Source organism: Desmodus rotundus, chromosome 6 (assembly GCF_022682495.2).
Source record: "Desmodus rotundus isolate HL8 chromosome 6, HLdesRot8A.1, whole genome shotgun sequence".
Classification (NCBI taxonomy): Eukaryota; Metazoa; Chordata; class Mammalia; order Chiroptera; family Phyllostomidae; genus Desmodus; species Desmodus rotundus.
This window is the reverse complement of record NC_071392.1, coordinates 21571557-21589577: the sequence shown is the minus strand read 5'-3', so window position 1 is coordinate 21589577 and position 18021 is coordinate 21571557. Positions and strand designations below refer to the sequence as shown.

Sequence of the window (18021 nt, the reverse complement as noted above, 5' to 3'; positions counted from 1 at the left end):
CAGGTCCTGAAAGTCCCTGTTTGGGTGCCAGATGTCGGGGGGCTTTAACGCAGCCCCCCGGTTCCCCCACGGATGAAGAAAAAGACTACCAAGACATGATCTGCTTGGGGAGGAAGGGTGGCCCTTTCTCTCAAGGGGAGAAGGGCCCAGAGCCTCTCTCTCCAGGGGCTTTTATTAGGTTCATTAGCATAGGAATACGGATAAAGCTCATCAATCATTGTCAGCCAGTAAGGGTTAAACAATACAAGATTTACAGAGAACTCTGAGGGCTTATTCTGAGTTACAGCCAATTAGTTAGAGGGCCATAAAACTTTAGGCGCCAGACTCATCCCAGGTCTGGACCCTTATCTCTTAAACTGAGGGTACAAATTAAGTAGGTTTCACAGGAATGTATGTATTTTTCTTAGGCCTGATTCCCCAGGGAATCCGCCCCTCCCAGCACAGGACTGCACTGCCCTCTGTTATTGCTTCAGGCTTAAGTCAGGCAAGGGAAGTAAGGCAGCCAAGAGATTAGGAGACTTCTTGCAGACAGAATGAGGACTCAGGCTATTTCAAAGCCGAGAGGAGAAGGTCCATCACCCTCCTTTTCCACAGCCCCCCGAGTCCTTCCCTGCGGGCCTCTTCCGTGACCAGAACCTGTCTTAGGTTGATCCTCCCTTGAGGATTCTTACCCGTCATTGGCTAACTGGCCAAGCTTGGGGCCAAGAAGGGTGAAGTGGGCAAAGGTGGCACACCTGCCAGGGAGACAAGCTTTGTCTCCTTAGTGGCTTATGGTCCCAACTCTGACTCAGCCTTAACCACGGGGGTTACAGCCTCTGAAACCAGGCAGGGCGGTTCCCAACATCTATTTGCAATTTTTAAATTTTATTATATAAAAGCTATTTTTCATTTTACCTATCTCCTATAACTGACTTTTATTCATGAATGAGAATAACATTTTATTTTAAAAAATAGAAAAGAAAGAATAAATTCTGGTTTCCTTTTATTGAGAAGAGCTGACTGTTCAGTGGATAGATAGTCAGGAATAGCCATCACAAATAAAATATGGTGACCTCTAAGAGAGGATATACAAAGTAGTTTACAGCACTTCTCTATTCACAAGTAACTCGTGATTTTCATCAGCCAGAAATACATCTTGGGTAGACAACTTAGATTATTGGAAAGCAAGGTTCTAGGAATAGAAAGACATTTGTTTTTCAGCTTCCGATCAAGGACACCAAGGCCTTGACAACTTTACTGTTGTCTTGTGGTCCCTACCCCCCAGCGTGTAGGGTTAGAAAAGTCTCACAATGGACACGTTGCACTTACGTTTTAAAGGTGGAGGCCAAGGTTAGAAAATGAATCACAGCTTAGTTCATTACTGATGCATGAGGATTACACAGCCTCTCTTTCAATTCCTTTCAAGTAGGTCTGAATGCCCCAAATAAAGTACAAGTTATTATTTCTTAATTTTTTTCCATTTTTCTGACCTGATTTGATTTCTATTCCTTGTAAATCTGCCATCTTCTGTGTAGTAATAACTATATGCTATTTCACAAAAGAGGGCTTGAGATTCGACTATCTGGCAACACTGCCTAAGGACTTTATGCTCTCCATCCTGTCTGACACATTTACTCAGAAAGACAACATATTAAAAAATGTTCCCCCTTCTCCTTTCTTAAAGCCAAGGACAGCATTGCTTCATGTAAGATTAAATAAGGGAAACATTGTTATTTCATTGTGTCTAAGGTACAAGAAATCCATTCAAAGCATGCAATGGAGAAGTGGGAAATATTAATTTCCAGATCAAAGTAAGCAATTGCCCCATTTAAAAATGTCCAGCCCAGAATGCTGGAAGGCGTTGGCACTGTCTTCCAAGGACAGACTAGATGTAACTGACTCAGAGAAAAGCAGCAAGTGTGAGTCTCTCAATTCGTGATACCAGAAGAATTATTTTAGAGACTGAAAATGTGTTATGTTTGCATAGTTGAAGAGTAGGCTAGGATAAACATTATTTTTATATATGGTGAAGGGATCAAAATACACTATGTGGAAGGTGTATGCTTGTTTTTAAAAGCTTGGACCAAAATGGCTCTAGGAAAAATAGATGAACTTTGTTAACAGAAGGGGACAGAGCACAACAAGGTTTAATAGTGTGGACTCCTCGTCAGTTTGCCCCAGTTCGCTGTATGGCTGAAGCATCGATGTTTTAATGATAGGTTTTTAAATTTAGGTTTTAAAATTTTCATTTATTTAGTGCCAGCTATTCAACTTCTCCTTGTCCCCTTACTTACACTTCCATCTTCTATTTTATGATGCTCAGCAGCTCCCTTGGGGTTCCCTAGGCCCCTTTCATGGGGTTTATAAGGTCAAAATAATTTCAATGATGATTCTGAGGTATCATTTGCTTTTCTCACTCTCATTCTCTCATGAGGGACAGTGGCATTTCCAAGAGGCTATATTACATATGATATGGCAACAGAGAAGCAAGTATGGTTATTTCCTTGTCTTCAATGAGGCCTAATATTAAAGATATCACAACAATGTAAACCAATGCCACTCCTCAATATTTTTAAGTCACTTTTCAAAAAGATATGTAATTTTTGTTAGCATGTAATGGGCTGCTCATGGTTATTTTTAGAACATCTCATCTTTAATGTGGTAAATAACAATAGATATCACCCTCACAAATAAACGCCCTTTGGGATTCTCGATAATTTTAAGGGCAGGAAAGAGCCCTAAGATCAGAGTGTGGGAAACACTGCAGTAGACTACATTTCTCCGCCGATGGTGAGAAACCAGCTAGGTTCACAGGGTGCACTCCAGAGATTAGAAGGCAGGAAAGGGAAGAGGCTAGTTCCTGCTGGTCTACCTGCACTTGCTGTTAGATCTCTCCAGCATTCCACCCTTGCAGCACTGTTTCCAGTAGCAATAGGCTCTGGTGTCTGCTTATTTCCATGCCACTAAAGGCCCTGAACAGACTGTGGTGATGCTCCTAAGCGGTCTGACATCCAGGGCTGCCGGCTCCTGAGCTACCAAAGCCAGCCAGAACATATCCCTTCCACGGAAGTCGGAAGCAAGACCTGCCAGACCACACCCTCTGCTCAGAACTTTGCATGCCAGCTCAGAGGTCCTTTCTTCCAGCATGTGGGTTGTTATTACCCCAACCTAGGGACAGCTTGTGGTTCTGCTTCTGCATTTCCTCAGGGTTCCACTTCGTTCTTTCAACTCTCCAACACTGTTTTAACTAATTCCCTATTTCACATGCTCTGGGGTTATATGGTGAGATTTTGGTTTTCCTGACTGGATGGAGAATGACATAATTAGCAAATGGAATTAATGTGTTACACATCTCTGAAAAGCTATGCATAATATAGAACAATTCATCCCTATGGTGACAAAATTAATTATCTAAGAGAAAAATCAACTCATCTGAAATTACAAGTGTAACAATTGAAAAGTATATTGGTACTTTGTAAGATGTATGTTAAATATTATGTTTTCTAGATATAAATGTTTTGTTACTACATTTATATATGTGTATGTATAAATATACATATATATGTATATTATCCAATCATTTAAAAGAGAACTTTTCCATATTTGATGAAAGTATCTCTTAAAATTATTTCCTAAACAAAGACTTCTACAACATTGAATGACAAGTGATATAAAGTATATTTTTTCAAAGCTTAGCTATTATTTCCGAGATATTTTAACTACTTTGCACAACCTTAGTATGAAAGTATAAATCCTGCAACAAAGGTAATTTTTAGGCAACTCATTTCTTGTGTCACAGACAACTTGATACTGATTTCCCCTCAAAGTTTTCTTTTACTGTACATAAACTGTTAAAGTAGATAATTAAACTTACCACCTGAAAGCAGAGCAGGCTTACTTTTGACATTGGGACTGGAATGAGGAAATCGGTTGCTGAACGACATGAAAAGGTGTGCTGTGAAATCATCGGGAAGCTCGGCTTCTAGGAATGTCTTCATAAATAGCTTGAACCCTTCAAAATCTATTGTCTGAAAAAAATTAAATATATATTTTAAGACTCAGACAATGTTAAGATTTTATGCTATGCTCAAAATCATTAGTAATAGAAATGACCTCATTTCGACATCCAAATCTACAAAAGGAAGCCAACCATTTGAGAACCAGAGCAGACAGTCCCGGGGTACTAACACTGGCGTGTAAATTAAATGTGCATGTCTTACCTGTGGCCGGGGAGCAGGAAGAGGAGGGACTTTCCGTCAGGCATTTCCACAGTGTCTGTACAACCTTAAACATTTACTCTATGAATCCTGGTTTCCTCCTCTGTAAACTGGGATTAATCGTCCCAATTTTACAGAGTTGTTGCAAAATTAACTCAGGCCACAGAGCAAACACGCCAATGCAAGTTCCTGAGCACTCCAAAAAAGGGGGGATTTTTCTTATCTCTTTTTTTGTCTATAATGGTGAATATTGTTTTCAACGACTAGGAAAAAAGTTGTTAACAGTAAAGTTTCACCCTGACATCAAGGTCAATAGATACAAAATTCCAAAGTGAAATTTTAATACTTCCTATTGCAGGCTTTCCAAGAAACCTATTTCAAGATCGTTGCTCACCGTTACTCACTGGAGGGCTATAAAAGAGCAGACATTTCTTTTGGAGACAACCACGGCTGCCTTGAGAATCTCCATGCCTACTTAGGGAAATGGTGACGGAAGCTACCTTCTCTTCTCGAGTCAGTAAGAGAATTTCACAGGAGCTACCTAGAGAGCTTGCTTTCTCCAAGAGCCAAGATCTGACTCCTGCCTGGGAAACTGAGGGCAAAGGCAAGTAAACGGCACCAAATAGGCTTAGCCAGCCCTCCCTGTGACCACAGGGGCAACAACGAGTAACTGTTTCCTTTGAAAGGGATGTAAACCCCATGGAACTGAAGAGCAGGGAAGCTGTGCTGGGTCCCATCAGTAGGTCAGTGGGAAAGACAAGGAGACCTACAGAGATGAAGCAAGAACACAAGCCACTTCTACCAGATCAAGAGAGTGCAAGGACCAGAGGCCTCATGGGAAGCCCATGAAGGACATTTTTTCCTTGGCCTATTTAATGTAACTGAAATGAAACTAAAAATAAGGCAGGAATAAAATTGGGCAGACTGATGCTCATAATTTTTGTGCAAATTCCTGGCAGATGATAATAAAAGTAATTCCTTAAACTGGTATTTTGGATAGGAGAAGTCTATTTTTCCTATGTAATAATACTGAGGTAAGGTCATAGAGAATGACCAATTTTATTATATTAGTTTGAATAAACCTTAAATGGAATATGACATAAGGGCTATCATTAGAGAAAGTAACTTTTTTTCATTTGAACATGCACAAATTTAGTATATATACTATGTATGATTTTGTCCCTAATACAATCTCAAGCCAATAAAAAACAAAGTCAGAATCTTCACTTTGTTTACGTGGTTCTAAGACTGTCTACACATTAATATGGCATTTTTAGTTAGTTTAGTCTGCTTTGATTATTCATCCTCAGAAGGGCACTTCAGACATTTATAGTAGTGGTAGTAAAAAGACTTCATTTTCTTCCATTTTTAATAAATCATCACTACCATACATTTTTGTAAATTCTACTAGCAGCCTGACCAAATAACTAAAAACTATGAATAATATAAAAATATAAGAGCTTCATATACCAGAAATATTTTCAAAAAGCAATTTGCCAGAATGAATGAAGCCAACATTTTGAAATACACAGATGAAGTCAATTTCCAGACTGCTGCTTACAAATACATTCTGTTGGGGAGGGGCACCTATTATTACTGATAGGGTTCCTTATTATTACTAATAGGGTTGCTTAGAGGTAGCCCATGGAAAGAGAAGTAATCCACTTTCAGATGGACGAGTGACCAACAGTAAGAGGGAACATAACCCTCAACATGTATGAAGACCCATGGGAAACCAAGAGTTCATTTTATTGCAAAGTTATAGGAAGTTTGTATGATGAACATATTCACGGGCATGGTGGTTAGAAGCAACATGTTTACAGTTCCAATTCCTTCTATGCCCTAAGTCTTTTGTAGTCAGCCATGTGTTGGTTTGAAGTCAGGTTACCTGCATCGATGCTTGGATCCAATGCTCTCGAGCTGATGATAGTGGGCATGTATGGCACCTCTCTTAATAAGCAACACATTACTTCCTAGTACTTTCCTCAGCTACCAGGAAACCTTTCTAAATGTTCTCACATGCTGCAGCTCTCCCTTGCTCAGCAAGCAAAAAAGTAGCTTCTTAGTTTAATTCTTTGACAGCTCTGAGCCTTAGTTTTCTGCAGATAAAATCAACCATTCAGGGTTGCCTGAATGTAATAAATCAATGTAAATTGATGTAAAGGGTATTTAATGCACCTTTGGGCCCATAATATGAAAAATAAAATAAATAAAATGAATATATAAAAGAAAGCATTAGTGTATGGTTAGATAGAGGTTTTTATTATCTTAATTGGCCCTCCTCTATATTGTTCAAGAAAACTGGAAAATTCACTGTATCTTCCCACATCAAGCCTGCAGTATTTACTAAAATTATTCTGAATACACAATATTGGCAAATTACTGCTTTCAGAAAGCAAGAATTTAAAAACAGATTGTCTTACTTTAAAAAATAAAAGCCTATTATAGACATAAGAATGGAATATGAATTTCTTCATTTCATAAATGATTTCTATGCGATGATGTAATTCTATTTATTTCTGAAGTGTTACTGATGATGTAAACTTCTTCCTTCAAAATCTTTACAGTGCTGAAGGGAGCAAATTTCCTTCCTCTCATATTTCCTGTCATTACACACAACTTACAACGTTGCAAAACCAAAACTTCTTCAAAGCGAATAATATTAGCTGCTTCAGTATTTCCTACTAATTGAGGAATTATTCTTTCCTGGTCAACCCATATTCTTCTTCGCTCAGTAAAAAGATTTTCAAATCTCTCCTAAAATCGTATGTTGTCCAAAATGTCAACGACTTCTGTATGTGGATAGATACTGTCCTCGATCTATAGATATTTTTTATCTCATGACCTAGCAGAACATTTTCAAAGTGAAGTATGTGTATTTACTGCTGTCATGTAGCAGAATTAAAATTTGTTATTGAAGACGGTGATGTTTAAATGAATGAGATCATTTAAACGTGTATCAAAGGAAACACTAATGAAAAAACATCAGGGCACACTTGATTGAATTGGCTGTAAGCTCACAGACACACACACCAAACAAAGCTTAAAATTTGGAACTATTCTTTATTTTCCCCCCTAAGGAGCATCCAGACTATTTAGGGAGATGATATGGAGAACCGGTAAAGAATACAGACTGATGAAGCGGCTCAGATGTTGCTGCCAACTTGGCACAAATTTAAAACACACTTCTATATGCCTTTCATTATTATTGTATATCTGACCATCTGGATCCTTTGTTGTTAAATCCCTGTTAATACTAAAGAAATGCCACTAGTGCTCATCCAAGTAGATTCAAAGTGAATGAAAATAAATGTCGTCATTCTATCATTACTTTATCTTGGCAGCTCCAGGATGAAGATTTTCTCATATTCAGCACATGCTCTCTGTGCACCTGTGCATCCGCTTTGCACTGGACTCTGCTCTAGGAATTGGGACAAGCTGTTACTGGGATATGTAAAAATCCTTCCATCGAGGGATTATCTTCTTATGAATGGAACAAGAAAATAACAAAATACATCGGCTAAATGTACAATGTCTGATGACATTAAGTTTTGTGGAAAAAATAAAGACGACAAAGGTTTACAAATTCCAGAGGGGGCTGCTTGCAGTTTTAAATCTGATGATCAGGAAGTGAGAATTTGTTCTTTGAATAAAGATGTAAAGGTGGTATGAGACAGAGCTTTGCACATATTTGGAGAAAGAACATTCCAGATAGACAAAACAGGTGGTACAAATGCCGTGAGAGGTGTGAAGGTGCTCCTGCGTACAGGAATTTCCACAGGAAGCAGTGAGGAGGAGCAGGAGGGTGAATGAGGAGGGAGGTACCTGATCATTTATGTTTCTCCCACAGGACCAAACACATTATCTAGAGGAGTGGGAGATAAGGTTAACGATACGATCTTTGGTGACGTGTGGACTGGGGCAGATCATGAAAGATGTCAGCCCATCAACCTCATGACTTTAAGGTAGAGTGAGAGGAACAGTGATTGGAGCATTTGCAGCAGGAAATCACATGATCTGACATACTTATTAATTAGCTATGAATACAAGTTTGTCTGAAAATGTGGAAACTGAATATGGACTATCTTTTGTCTGATACAAGGAGTGCTATCATGGTCGTATGATCATATTAATTAGTAAGTGATCTTTAAAAGACAAAAAGGAATCATTTAACAATTATAGATTAAGTAACTAACAAACACCATGAACAAAGAAATGACTTTAACTCATTTTTCAACAAGTGTTGATTGAGGGCCTACTATGTGTACCATACTATGTTAGCTACTGGGAAAAAGATCTCTGAGCGAGTGAGGTAGGCAATAACTTAACTTACCCAGTGGTTTTCTTTCACCTTTTCCACTTCAATGTGGCTATACAATTTATATAGTTAACTAATTATGTTAAATTTAAAAACTTAAAGGCCATGGAGCCAAAGTATATAAATTAATATGTAACATAGCAAACTTCCTGAGATTTCAAGTGCACATTTTTGGTATTAAAATACTTTTTCACAAAAAGATGCATTTTAAATGTCTCATTTCTTATGCTTATTAGGTACTACAATTGATTATTCATTACTTGAAATATCAGAGAGCTGCTTGATAGTCCCCTAAAACTGCTGTGGAGAGACTTCCTTTATAGAGAAAGAGTGAAAAGTGTGGACACCTGGGATTTTTAAAATTAATTCTGGCAAGAGAAAACATTCTTACCACCTCAGAGGCACATAATCCATTCATTGTAGCTTTACCTAAGACTCACATTTACTAAGACTCAGTAGAAAGAAGTGTATTTTTTAGTAAAAGACAGCAAATAGCAAGAATAACAAACAATGCTAGTCCAAATTATTTTAGTGTGTAACTACAAGATGCAACTAATGGATTAGAAAAACTTTAAGCAGAATGTGATGTGTTTACCACGATTTTCAATATATCTTGTAATCAAGGGTCTGTATCCAACCAGGTTTTGCACTTCCGTTGGAATCCACTCTAGTGGGACACTATCTTCACTATGTTCGGGGGTGTCACTAGCACAGGTGTGAGCGCTTACTGAGGCACACACATACTTATACTCTAAAGTAATTTAAAGTAATTTTTCTCCTCAAAAAAAAGAACCCGTAAGAGTCTCTTGAACAACTATGTATACAGAATAACGTTAGTTTTTAATCATTGCTTACTTGTATGTTCACCTTTAAAGAAAAGTTCGAAAGGGAGCTCTCTTAACGCAGATATGCGTGCAGGCAAATTTACAATTGTATCTTCTCTTCTGCTGGACCACAAGGTCCAACATGACTTTGCATCACAGTTTCAATAGCATGCCTTTTACATTGTAGCACCTCATTATGTATTTGAGGTATGGACTCTGAAATAGCAAAAATAAAATTTTGTTCAAATACCTCTTTTTAGGCAATCTAGCATGAAAAAAATTGATTTAGGTGGGATGATAAGAAGTTGTATAATAGAATAAATACAATCTCAAATGAGATTATTTTAAAGTGTAGTAGTGTATGGCTTTATATTTAATATTGAAGCAGACTAAAACAAAAAAAAACTAATAATAACCAAAACTTGGAAAGGATCTCAAATAATATGCTATCCCACAACCTCTGTTCTTTTTAATCTATCAAGGCCCACATATCTCAGGGTTAGAACTGTGAAAAACATCAAGTTGAAAAGGCACAGAAGACCGGGAAATACTCAGTCAACATGTTAAGAGTGAGGGACTAAGATTTTACAACCGGGTCAAGGAACCTATTTCCGAGGCATAAGAACTCCCTGAGTTGAAGCATTCTGTCAGCAGTCTGTGGAATAGATGTATTAGTTTGACACTCTCTGATAGCAAAGATCGCCCTGACCATTTGTGTTTCTCCCACAGGACCAAACACATTATCCAATGGATACTACAGATGCAATAAATGCATTTGGGATGCAGTCCAATCGCTTCTTGCTGTTCCAAATGCTTTTCTCACTTTCTGTACGTTTATCTTTCATGGGTGGTTGTTTTATGCCAAACTCCTCCTCAGCTTCCCATCTCTCCTTACAATCTTTATAGCCTGTGATACATTCTACTATCCTTAACTGGAAAGGGGACACTAGACATTTGATTAAAGTATCTCTTGCATGTAGTGAAAATACCAGAGGTTCCTGTGTTCTAGCAACTACGCTAACTTTGTTATATGCGCACTCTACCTAATCCTCACAATAACCTATTAAGTAGACGCTGTCATCACTGCTTATAAGTGAGGATCAGAAAGTTAAATAAATTGGCAAGGTCTAAAAACTCTTAGGACATAAATATTCTAACTTCAAAGTTTACTATAATACAGATGACCAAAGTATAATTTTATGGACAGGTTTGCCAATATTCACACATAGCATGACACAGTTTGCCTTGATTTCTCACTATCAATGCATCAACTAGACTATCAATGATCTTGCCATTTCAGAAAAAAATGATACATAGTAAAGTATAAAACTAGAAGTGATGATCACTTTATAAGGCATGTAAATATCTAATCAGTACGTTGTACACCTGCGGTATAATATAGGAGGTCAACTGTGATTGGAAAATAAATGAAAAAAATATAAATACACACATATATAAATTAACCTTTAGAAAATAATAAATAAATAAGTAAAAGTGATGCTATTATCATGTACTTATTTACCGAGTCTTTAAAAATCTGAGTTGACTATTGTTCTTTTCCTACCCTTTGACAGTCCAAGTGGAACTTACTATTTTTAAACATATATCGGAAATGTGTTCTAACTCTGCCACAGCCTCCTTTATAATCTCGAGGCTGTCCCGGGTCTCCTCGCCTCGCTGTGCTGCTTTGTTGACTCGTACCTGCTCTGCTCTTCGACTTCTCCACTGTTCACACTGCTTTTGCACGTATTTTTCTAAATGGAAAATTTAACCTGTTGATCTTAAAAACATTATTTCTAATTTATTTTATCTATTAAAAAACCTTAAAACTCTTAGACATTCTAAGATTTTTCTATCCAAATCTCTAAATTTATTTTCCCCTAGTATCTTTTTACTGCCCTACTCAAAACAGCTATTTCTGATAATGAAAATACACAAACAAAAACAATAGACAAACCCTAAAAATAAACTCCAGGGGTAGCAAACACATAGGGTGTTTGTTGTACTTGGCCTTTAAAAAATGCAAAAAGATTACCTGAACATCCCAGCATCACTTTTTTCTCTAAACTCTATTTTAACCCCTATATAAATTATTTAATACATTTTCTCAAAGAACACTATACATAGAGTATTTAAATTCCACATATCAAAGTGGGCTGTTACTATTAAAACTATGGAGTTAATTTATTTCTGCATTATTTAAGCTTGTTTGTAAAACTAATTTGTAGAGAAAATAGTTGGAAGCATTACCTTAAATACTTATTTTTAAATTTCTCTACGTTCAGTACAGAAGTTTAGGGGAGAAACAGATCAATTGTTATCAATATTTCCTAGCCACATGAGGCAGTCAAATTATTAATTTAAGCTTTCGATTTAGCATAAAATGTAATAGATGACCCATTCTCAAATTCTGTTTCCATAGATAAAAGATACTGTATTTTTATAAATGTTGAGATTTGTTTATCTGTACAATTATTAAAAACCTGCAAGAACCTATTCAAATTAATATGTTTAATGATATAACTAGTTAATCTCATGTATTTATATAAATATCTTCTCAAAGTTGAATATTGAAATGAAAGCTACCATGTATTTCAACAATAATTAGTACACAGTCAATATCAAGTTAGTAACAGAATTGTAGTAGGCATCTGATTACTCAATTTGTTGGTTGTGTTTTCAAAACTGTGATCCGGTTGTAGGTTTGATAAGAGGAAGATGACTGAAATTGTTTTGATAGCAATAGGGAGGAGAAACAGAAGCACTGGCTAACACTACCTCCATTCCTTGCTAACTGATCACGCTGGCATTTATGCAGGTATGGTAGGAGGAGCAAATACGACAGACACCATAACTCTACCACCAGGACAGCATTCTGGAGAGTGGTCAGGCTTGGCGGGGAAGCAAATCACATGTCATGTCTTCCACTCAAACCTTACTGCAGAAGGAAATTAGAGTTGGGGAAGGCATCAGAGTTATATTCACTTTACAGCTGAGAAAAGTGAGACTCTGAGAAAATCAAAGTGACAGGATTGTAAGGGGGTATATCTTAGATATTCTCACTTTCACCTTGCGTACATACTACAGAACCTTTGTATGAAATCAAGTTGATCGCTAATGTATGACCAAGAGACACTGTCTTTAAATATCAATGGAATACCTATATGTCAGACATGAAGTTAATTATTTTTCATAGATTTTAACCCTTTTAACAAATCAATAAGGCAGACACTCTCTTCTTTTTATAAGTAAGCAAACTGAGGCTAGGAAAGACTAAGTAACTCATCCAAGACCTGCTAATATGTGGCAGATGTGGAACTTGAAGTAAGTTCAGTTGGATTCTTAAGACCCCATTTTCTGTTATACTTTCCAGATGCTTTCTTTAATGGGAAAGGTTGTTTTGGTTCTGGAAGGACAATTACAGCTTACAATAAAAGAGTGTTTATATTATTGCTAATAATTATATCAGTGTCAATATCCTTGTTAAAGACATTGAAGATATTACAATAGGCAGCAGCTATATAAAATGTAGGTCCTGAATTCCCAGGTTACTTATTATGGGATTGAAGCAACTTACTTGTCTGAATGTAAAAGCTATATACACGAACAAAACTATAGTACAGAACACCAAGTACAAAGATAAGGGAAGCCCAGGGAATTATGAAAACATAACTCAGCTTTCAGCCAAGGATCACATACTGACAGAAAATGTAAAGAGGAAATCCTACACTCACAGGATACTGATAGGTCAAGAAAACAGAGTGACAAATATGCATGCCCTCATTCTCTATTCTCTTTTGGATTCCCTCCTCTTCTCATGTTCTCTCTGCTCTGTAGCTGGAATTGCCAGCCTACTGAGTCATTGTATGTGGAACAAAGGCTGAGCAAGGAGGAAAATAAGAAAGAAATTCATCTGGCTGACCCCAAAAAGAGACAGAGCTAATTTTGACACCAATTTTCATTCTGACTCTAGTGGATGTTCGAGTTGTGCAGAAAAGTGTGTTTGTGGACTAAGATGCTCAGCGAATGCCCTTTAATAGCCTGCTTCATGAAAGCAGCTAGTTACCCTGAGGGGTTGCTTCCCAATACCATAAAGCTCATACATATAGTCCGTCTTCGGGGGAGCTGGTAGGTTTGCACAAAGTTCAGGAATGAGATCAGGAAAGGCCATGCTCTGAAAGAGGCTAGTGAAAGTCATTACAGCCAACAAGTTGCCATTTCAGTAGTGCCTTATTCTAGGAGAATGTCATATGTAAGACCTCCAAATCAGCCAAGATCATCTGATGCAATCAACTGTACCGTAACATGGTTGAGATGCAATTTTGGTGGTGTTGTCATTAAAATTATAGGGAACCTTGTGAATAAGAACCTGCTAATACATACATATCCAATATTGTCCAAGGACACAATATGATGATTTGAGACAATGTATGTATGTTAGTAACATATATTCCTAGTGTGATAGAAAAATCCATTTAGAGAATTCAAAAAAATATATTGTAATTCTCTATACCCAACTGAACTATGGACCTTAAACTTGCTTTGCCAAATGGATTTTACTAGACGAGAGTGGCAGAGCAACAACTAGGTTGCTCTTTTTCCCAGAAGAGCAAAAATTAATAGGTTTTTAGTTATATTTTCCTCACAGAATCTAACAGCACTAGTAACCAAATTTTAAAAATCCTTATCAATTATACTTAAATGTAACTTTTAAACCTCCCATTAATAAATTAATAAAGTCTTCATTAAATAAATTATTTTATCAAAGCCTGGTTATATTCAACCAAATTAGAAAATTGAATTCAAACATCTACAAAATTAAAGCCTGTACTCTGGACACTTTTAGATCCCAGGTTTGATGCATCAGTTTCTCTATTTGAAACTCTGATTTAACAAACATCATTACATAATAACTTTCTAAGTATCATAGATAATCTTGCATATTATTTAAGTATTATTGATACAGAAGTACAGCTCAGTGACATAGAAGAGAAATGCATAGCTCACATCAGAGTAAAGAAAGATAAATATGAATAGAAAAGAAAATGTCTTACTTGGTTAAGAATGTCTTGTTTCTGTGCGTGCAAGGAAAGAAAGAATACATATATTAATGTAAGATAATTTATATTTATTATCTCATTATCATTAATAATTTAACTGATAGGTCAAGATTACAGATTGATTTTAAAACATACCCTTTATCCATGGGTCTCAAAATGTGGTTCCTAAGCAGCAGCACCAGAGTCAACTGGGAGACTGATAGAAATACAAATTTTTGAGCCCCACACCCAGAACACAGAAACCAAGGGGAGGGTTGAGCACGCAGGTGAAAATCTGTGCCTAACTGAGACCTCCATGTGATTCTGATGCAAGCTAAAGTTTGAGAATCACTACCTGGATCAATGTTTGATGTAATAAGCAAATAGTTCTAATGGCCATGTGATAAATATAATGAATAACACATAGAGCATAATTAAAACTTTCTAGAGAAGATTATGAAATATAACAGCACATGTAAAAATATATTAATGATTGCTTATTCCCCACTCTTAATGTTTCCTTTTATTGCAATAACATTCCTAGCCTCTCTCCATGCCTTTAAAGATCAATGTCTTTTCATTCATATGATACTACTTCATTTCTTCCCATCACTTTAGATATCAATGAAACAATTTAAAATTAAATTTCAAATAGAGGGCAATGATAGATAGATAGATAGATAATAGATGCATTCAATGCCAAATTTGTTTTCTCTGCATCAAATTCTAATGCTCTCATAAATTAATTTATGTCCTGACTCCGTTTTACTGTAAACATTTTCACTAAGATTGCCTGGCTACTACTAAGTAGCTGCAAACATACCCTTAACATTATATTATTTACATAAGATTAGGGGGAGACTGATAGGCCTGACTTAGTAATAATTATGTGCACTGGAAAACGCCACTCATTACATACCAAATGGCCATTCAATGTACTCTTATTTCACACACACCCAATGACAGTGCTTATGTGAGAAACCTTCCATACCCCCTTATCCTTCTCATCTCTCAAGGCCCTCCCTTTCCTTCTACAGGTTAATCAATGAAGTGAAGAGGGAAGGGCAACAGTCTTAAATTACATTTTCAGGTAATTAGGTTTTAATATGGTTATTGTCATAAACTTAGCTAGTTAACTATGGGAAAGTCATTTCCCTTTTCTTACAATGAGTTTCTTAAAACCTCTACAATTGTATTTGGGAATCTCGATACCTTTTAATACCTTCTGCACTTAGTCTTCAAAGCAATTGCTTAGATTTTCTATTTCATTATTATTTCATTTATTACTTCAAAGAATGATTATCAATCTTTAAAAGATAGTAATTAAAATAGATAAATTACTCATATATTACATTTAATATTTCTTCTCTATTAAAATAGTTATAAACTGGCCATATTTTCACTGTATTAAGTTTTTACATATAATTCTTTTACATATAATTATCTTTTATATAATTATAATACAGTAATTCAAGTGAGTGAAAATAAAAATAATAAATTTAACACATAAGCAGTTTTACTTTGTAAGGAAAAAATTATTTTGGAGACATTTAGTCAAATCTCTCTCTATAAATACATTTTATGTAGATGATAAAAGTCATGTTCATTTTAGAAAACAAAGGACTAGTTATTTATTCTAATGCCAAACTAGATTAATCACTTTTCTAATTTTTCTTGTATAATTGAGCATTAATTATTGTCTATGCCAAACAACTTTGAGCTCAACTTGACCAGTCAACAGAGAAAGAGAACTTCTCATGTGAATTGACAGTATGCATTCTTCACAAATTCTTTCTGAATTCTTTCATATGATTAGTGTAATATTTTATAAACTGGGCAGAGTCAAGTACTAAAGAGAACCTTAGGCCTTAAAGATTTCCTCTTCAACATTGAATATTCCTAATTATTTCCTGGTGAAATACATATTAGTGTTTTAAAAGTCATATAAACTTTAAATTATTCTCCCAAAGGGAAAAATACGTACTAGTGTTAACATTAGAAAGTGGTTTCACTCTTAAATTAGAATTATTTTTGGATTATAATGAGATCTAACTTTCTTATTTTTTAACTGTTCATTATTTTAATAATGCACTTCAAGAGCAGATCCATGCATTCATGAAGAGGTGTTACATTATTGAAAAGGCTGACATCATATGTGTGTCTAATAATTAATCTAGCAATTACTTCAATAAATCCAGCAGTGACTAATAATACTCATTAAATATATAATATCAGTACAGCTAAGTCTTCTGAGTCCTTTAAATAGGAAATCACTGTAGTAAAAAAGGCTACTATGCAAATAACATCACATTTCAACTGAATTTATAGCCAGAAGCTATCTTTAGAGAGAGAAAAAACTAGTTTTACTTCTGTATATAGATTAGATAATATGCGTATTTTCAAATATGGTTGGTTATTAATGACATTTTTAGGACTGATATTAATTCAGTAAATTTGACATCTTTAACTTTCCCTCTCCCCTTTTTTGTCTTTTAGATTTTTCAGTTCAACAATTTTATCTGCCAACATTTTTTCTCTTACTCTATAGATTCTAGGAAGAAACAATGTGAGGAAATGTATGTCAGATGTCTCCTTCTTTCCCAAAAATAGGAAAGTAGGAGTGGCTTAAAATTACCTCATTTCCCCATAATTTGTGGGCACTAAGTATCAATTGTTTTAAAAAAGAAATCTTAGGTTAAACAGTTTTAAAAAGTACAGTAATGTGTCAGAATGTAGACAGAAGAAAATAAGGCATGCAAAAGAGCTAATTTTTTAAAGAAATACTGAAAGAAAATTATAAAACAATATGAACGTTTTATGATTGGAATTTAAAGATTGGGTTTTGATTAAAATATAAATTCTATAAATCCCAGAGCAGTACCAGATTGAAGGGTAACCAACAACTCTGCTCTTCCTAACATTCAAAAGCACAATGACAATAATAACAAGTCATACTTTAATCAGCAAAATAAAATCTAGATAGCTAGATAATACATCTAGGAAAAAACAGTCTTTTGCAAAGCTCAATCTGTTTGAACTCCCATAAACCCAACTATGACTTGGTGAAGCCACAGAAGAACTTAGAAATGATGATCAAACATTTAAAATGTAATATCTCTCAGCTAACATTAAATGCAAGGTTATTTAACAAACAATTAGGAAGGGAATGCATCCATTCAAGCATGGTGTTCAAAAGCAATAGACAGGACATGAAGTTATAATAAGGAAAGAATTTCAGGAACTGATAATAGGTAAAAACAAGATAGGAGGAAAATTTTCCACTCTTTTTGTCCAAGCTGGCTCTTTAAAGTCATAGATCAGTTATATCCATCACAAAATCTTTTTCCAGGAAAGAGAACAATTCCCTGAAAAGAGTAACTCCCCTGTTCTACATCAATGTTCATTTGAGGTTTAAATTTCTAGGTCATAGAGTAAGAATCAGGCACTTTTTTTGTCCTCTTCTATCTAATTCTGTTTCCTGATTCCAGGAAAAGAACCAAAAACTGTATTTTAGATGATCTATATACTCTTTCATGCACAGACCATAAAAATATTATTTTCATTAGCAAAATAATTTTGGATTAAAAAGGTAGTAAGTACAACATTTAATATAACTCCCTGTATAGCATTTTATTAGAAATTTC

General features: G+C 35.6%; 1 protein-coding gene across 4 annotated transcripts in view; it reads right to left on the bottom strand.

The window, feature by feature from the left end:
- Positions 1-18021, bottom strand: part of DGKB (diacylglycerol kinase beta) — a 532510-nt gene that overhangs the window by 448782 nt on the left and 65707 nt on the right. For 2 of the 4 annotated variants that reach the window (XM_053927066.1, XM_053927067.1), the window contains exons 3-4: positions 14393-14413; positions 3854-4007 (exon numbers count right to left, since the gene is read on the bottom strand). In XM_053927066.1, coding sequence (XP_053783041.1) covers positions 3854-4007; positions 14393-14413 — 175 coding nt within the window. The remainder of the gene's footprint in view (positions 1-3853; positions 4008-14392; positions 14414-18021) is intronic. The other 2 variants (XM_053927068.1, XM_045185303.2) reach the window with 1 other exon arrangement.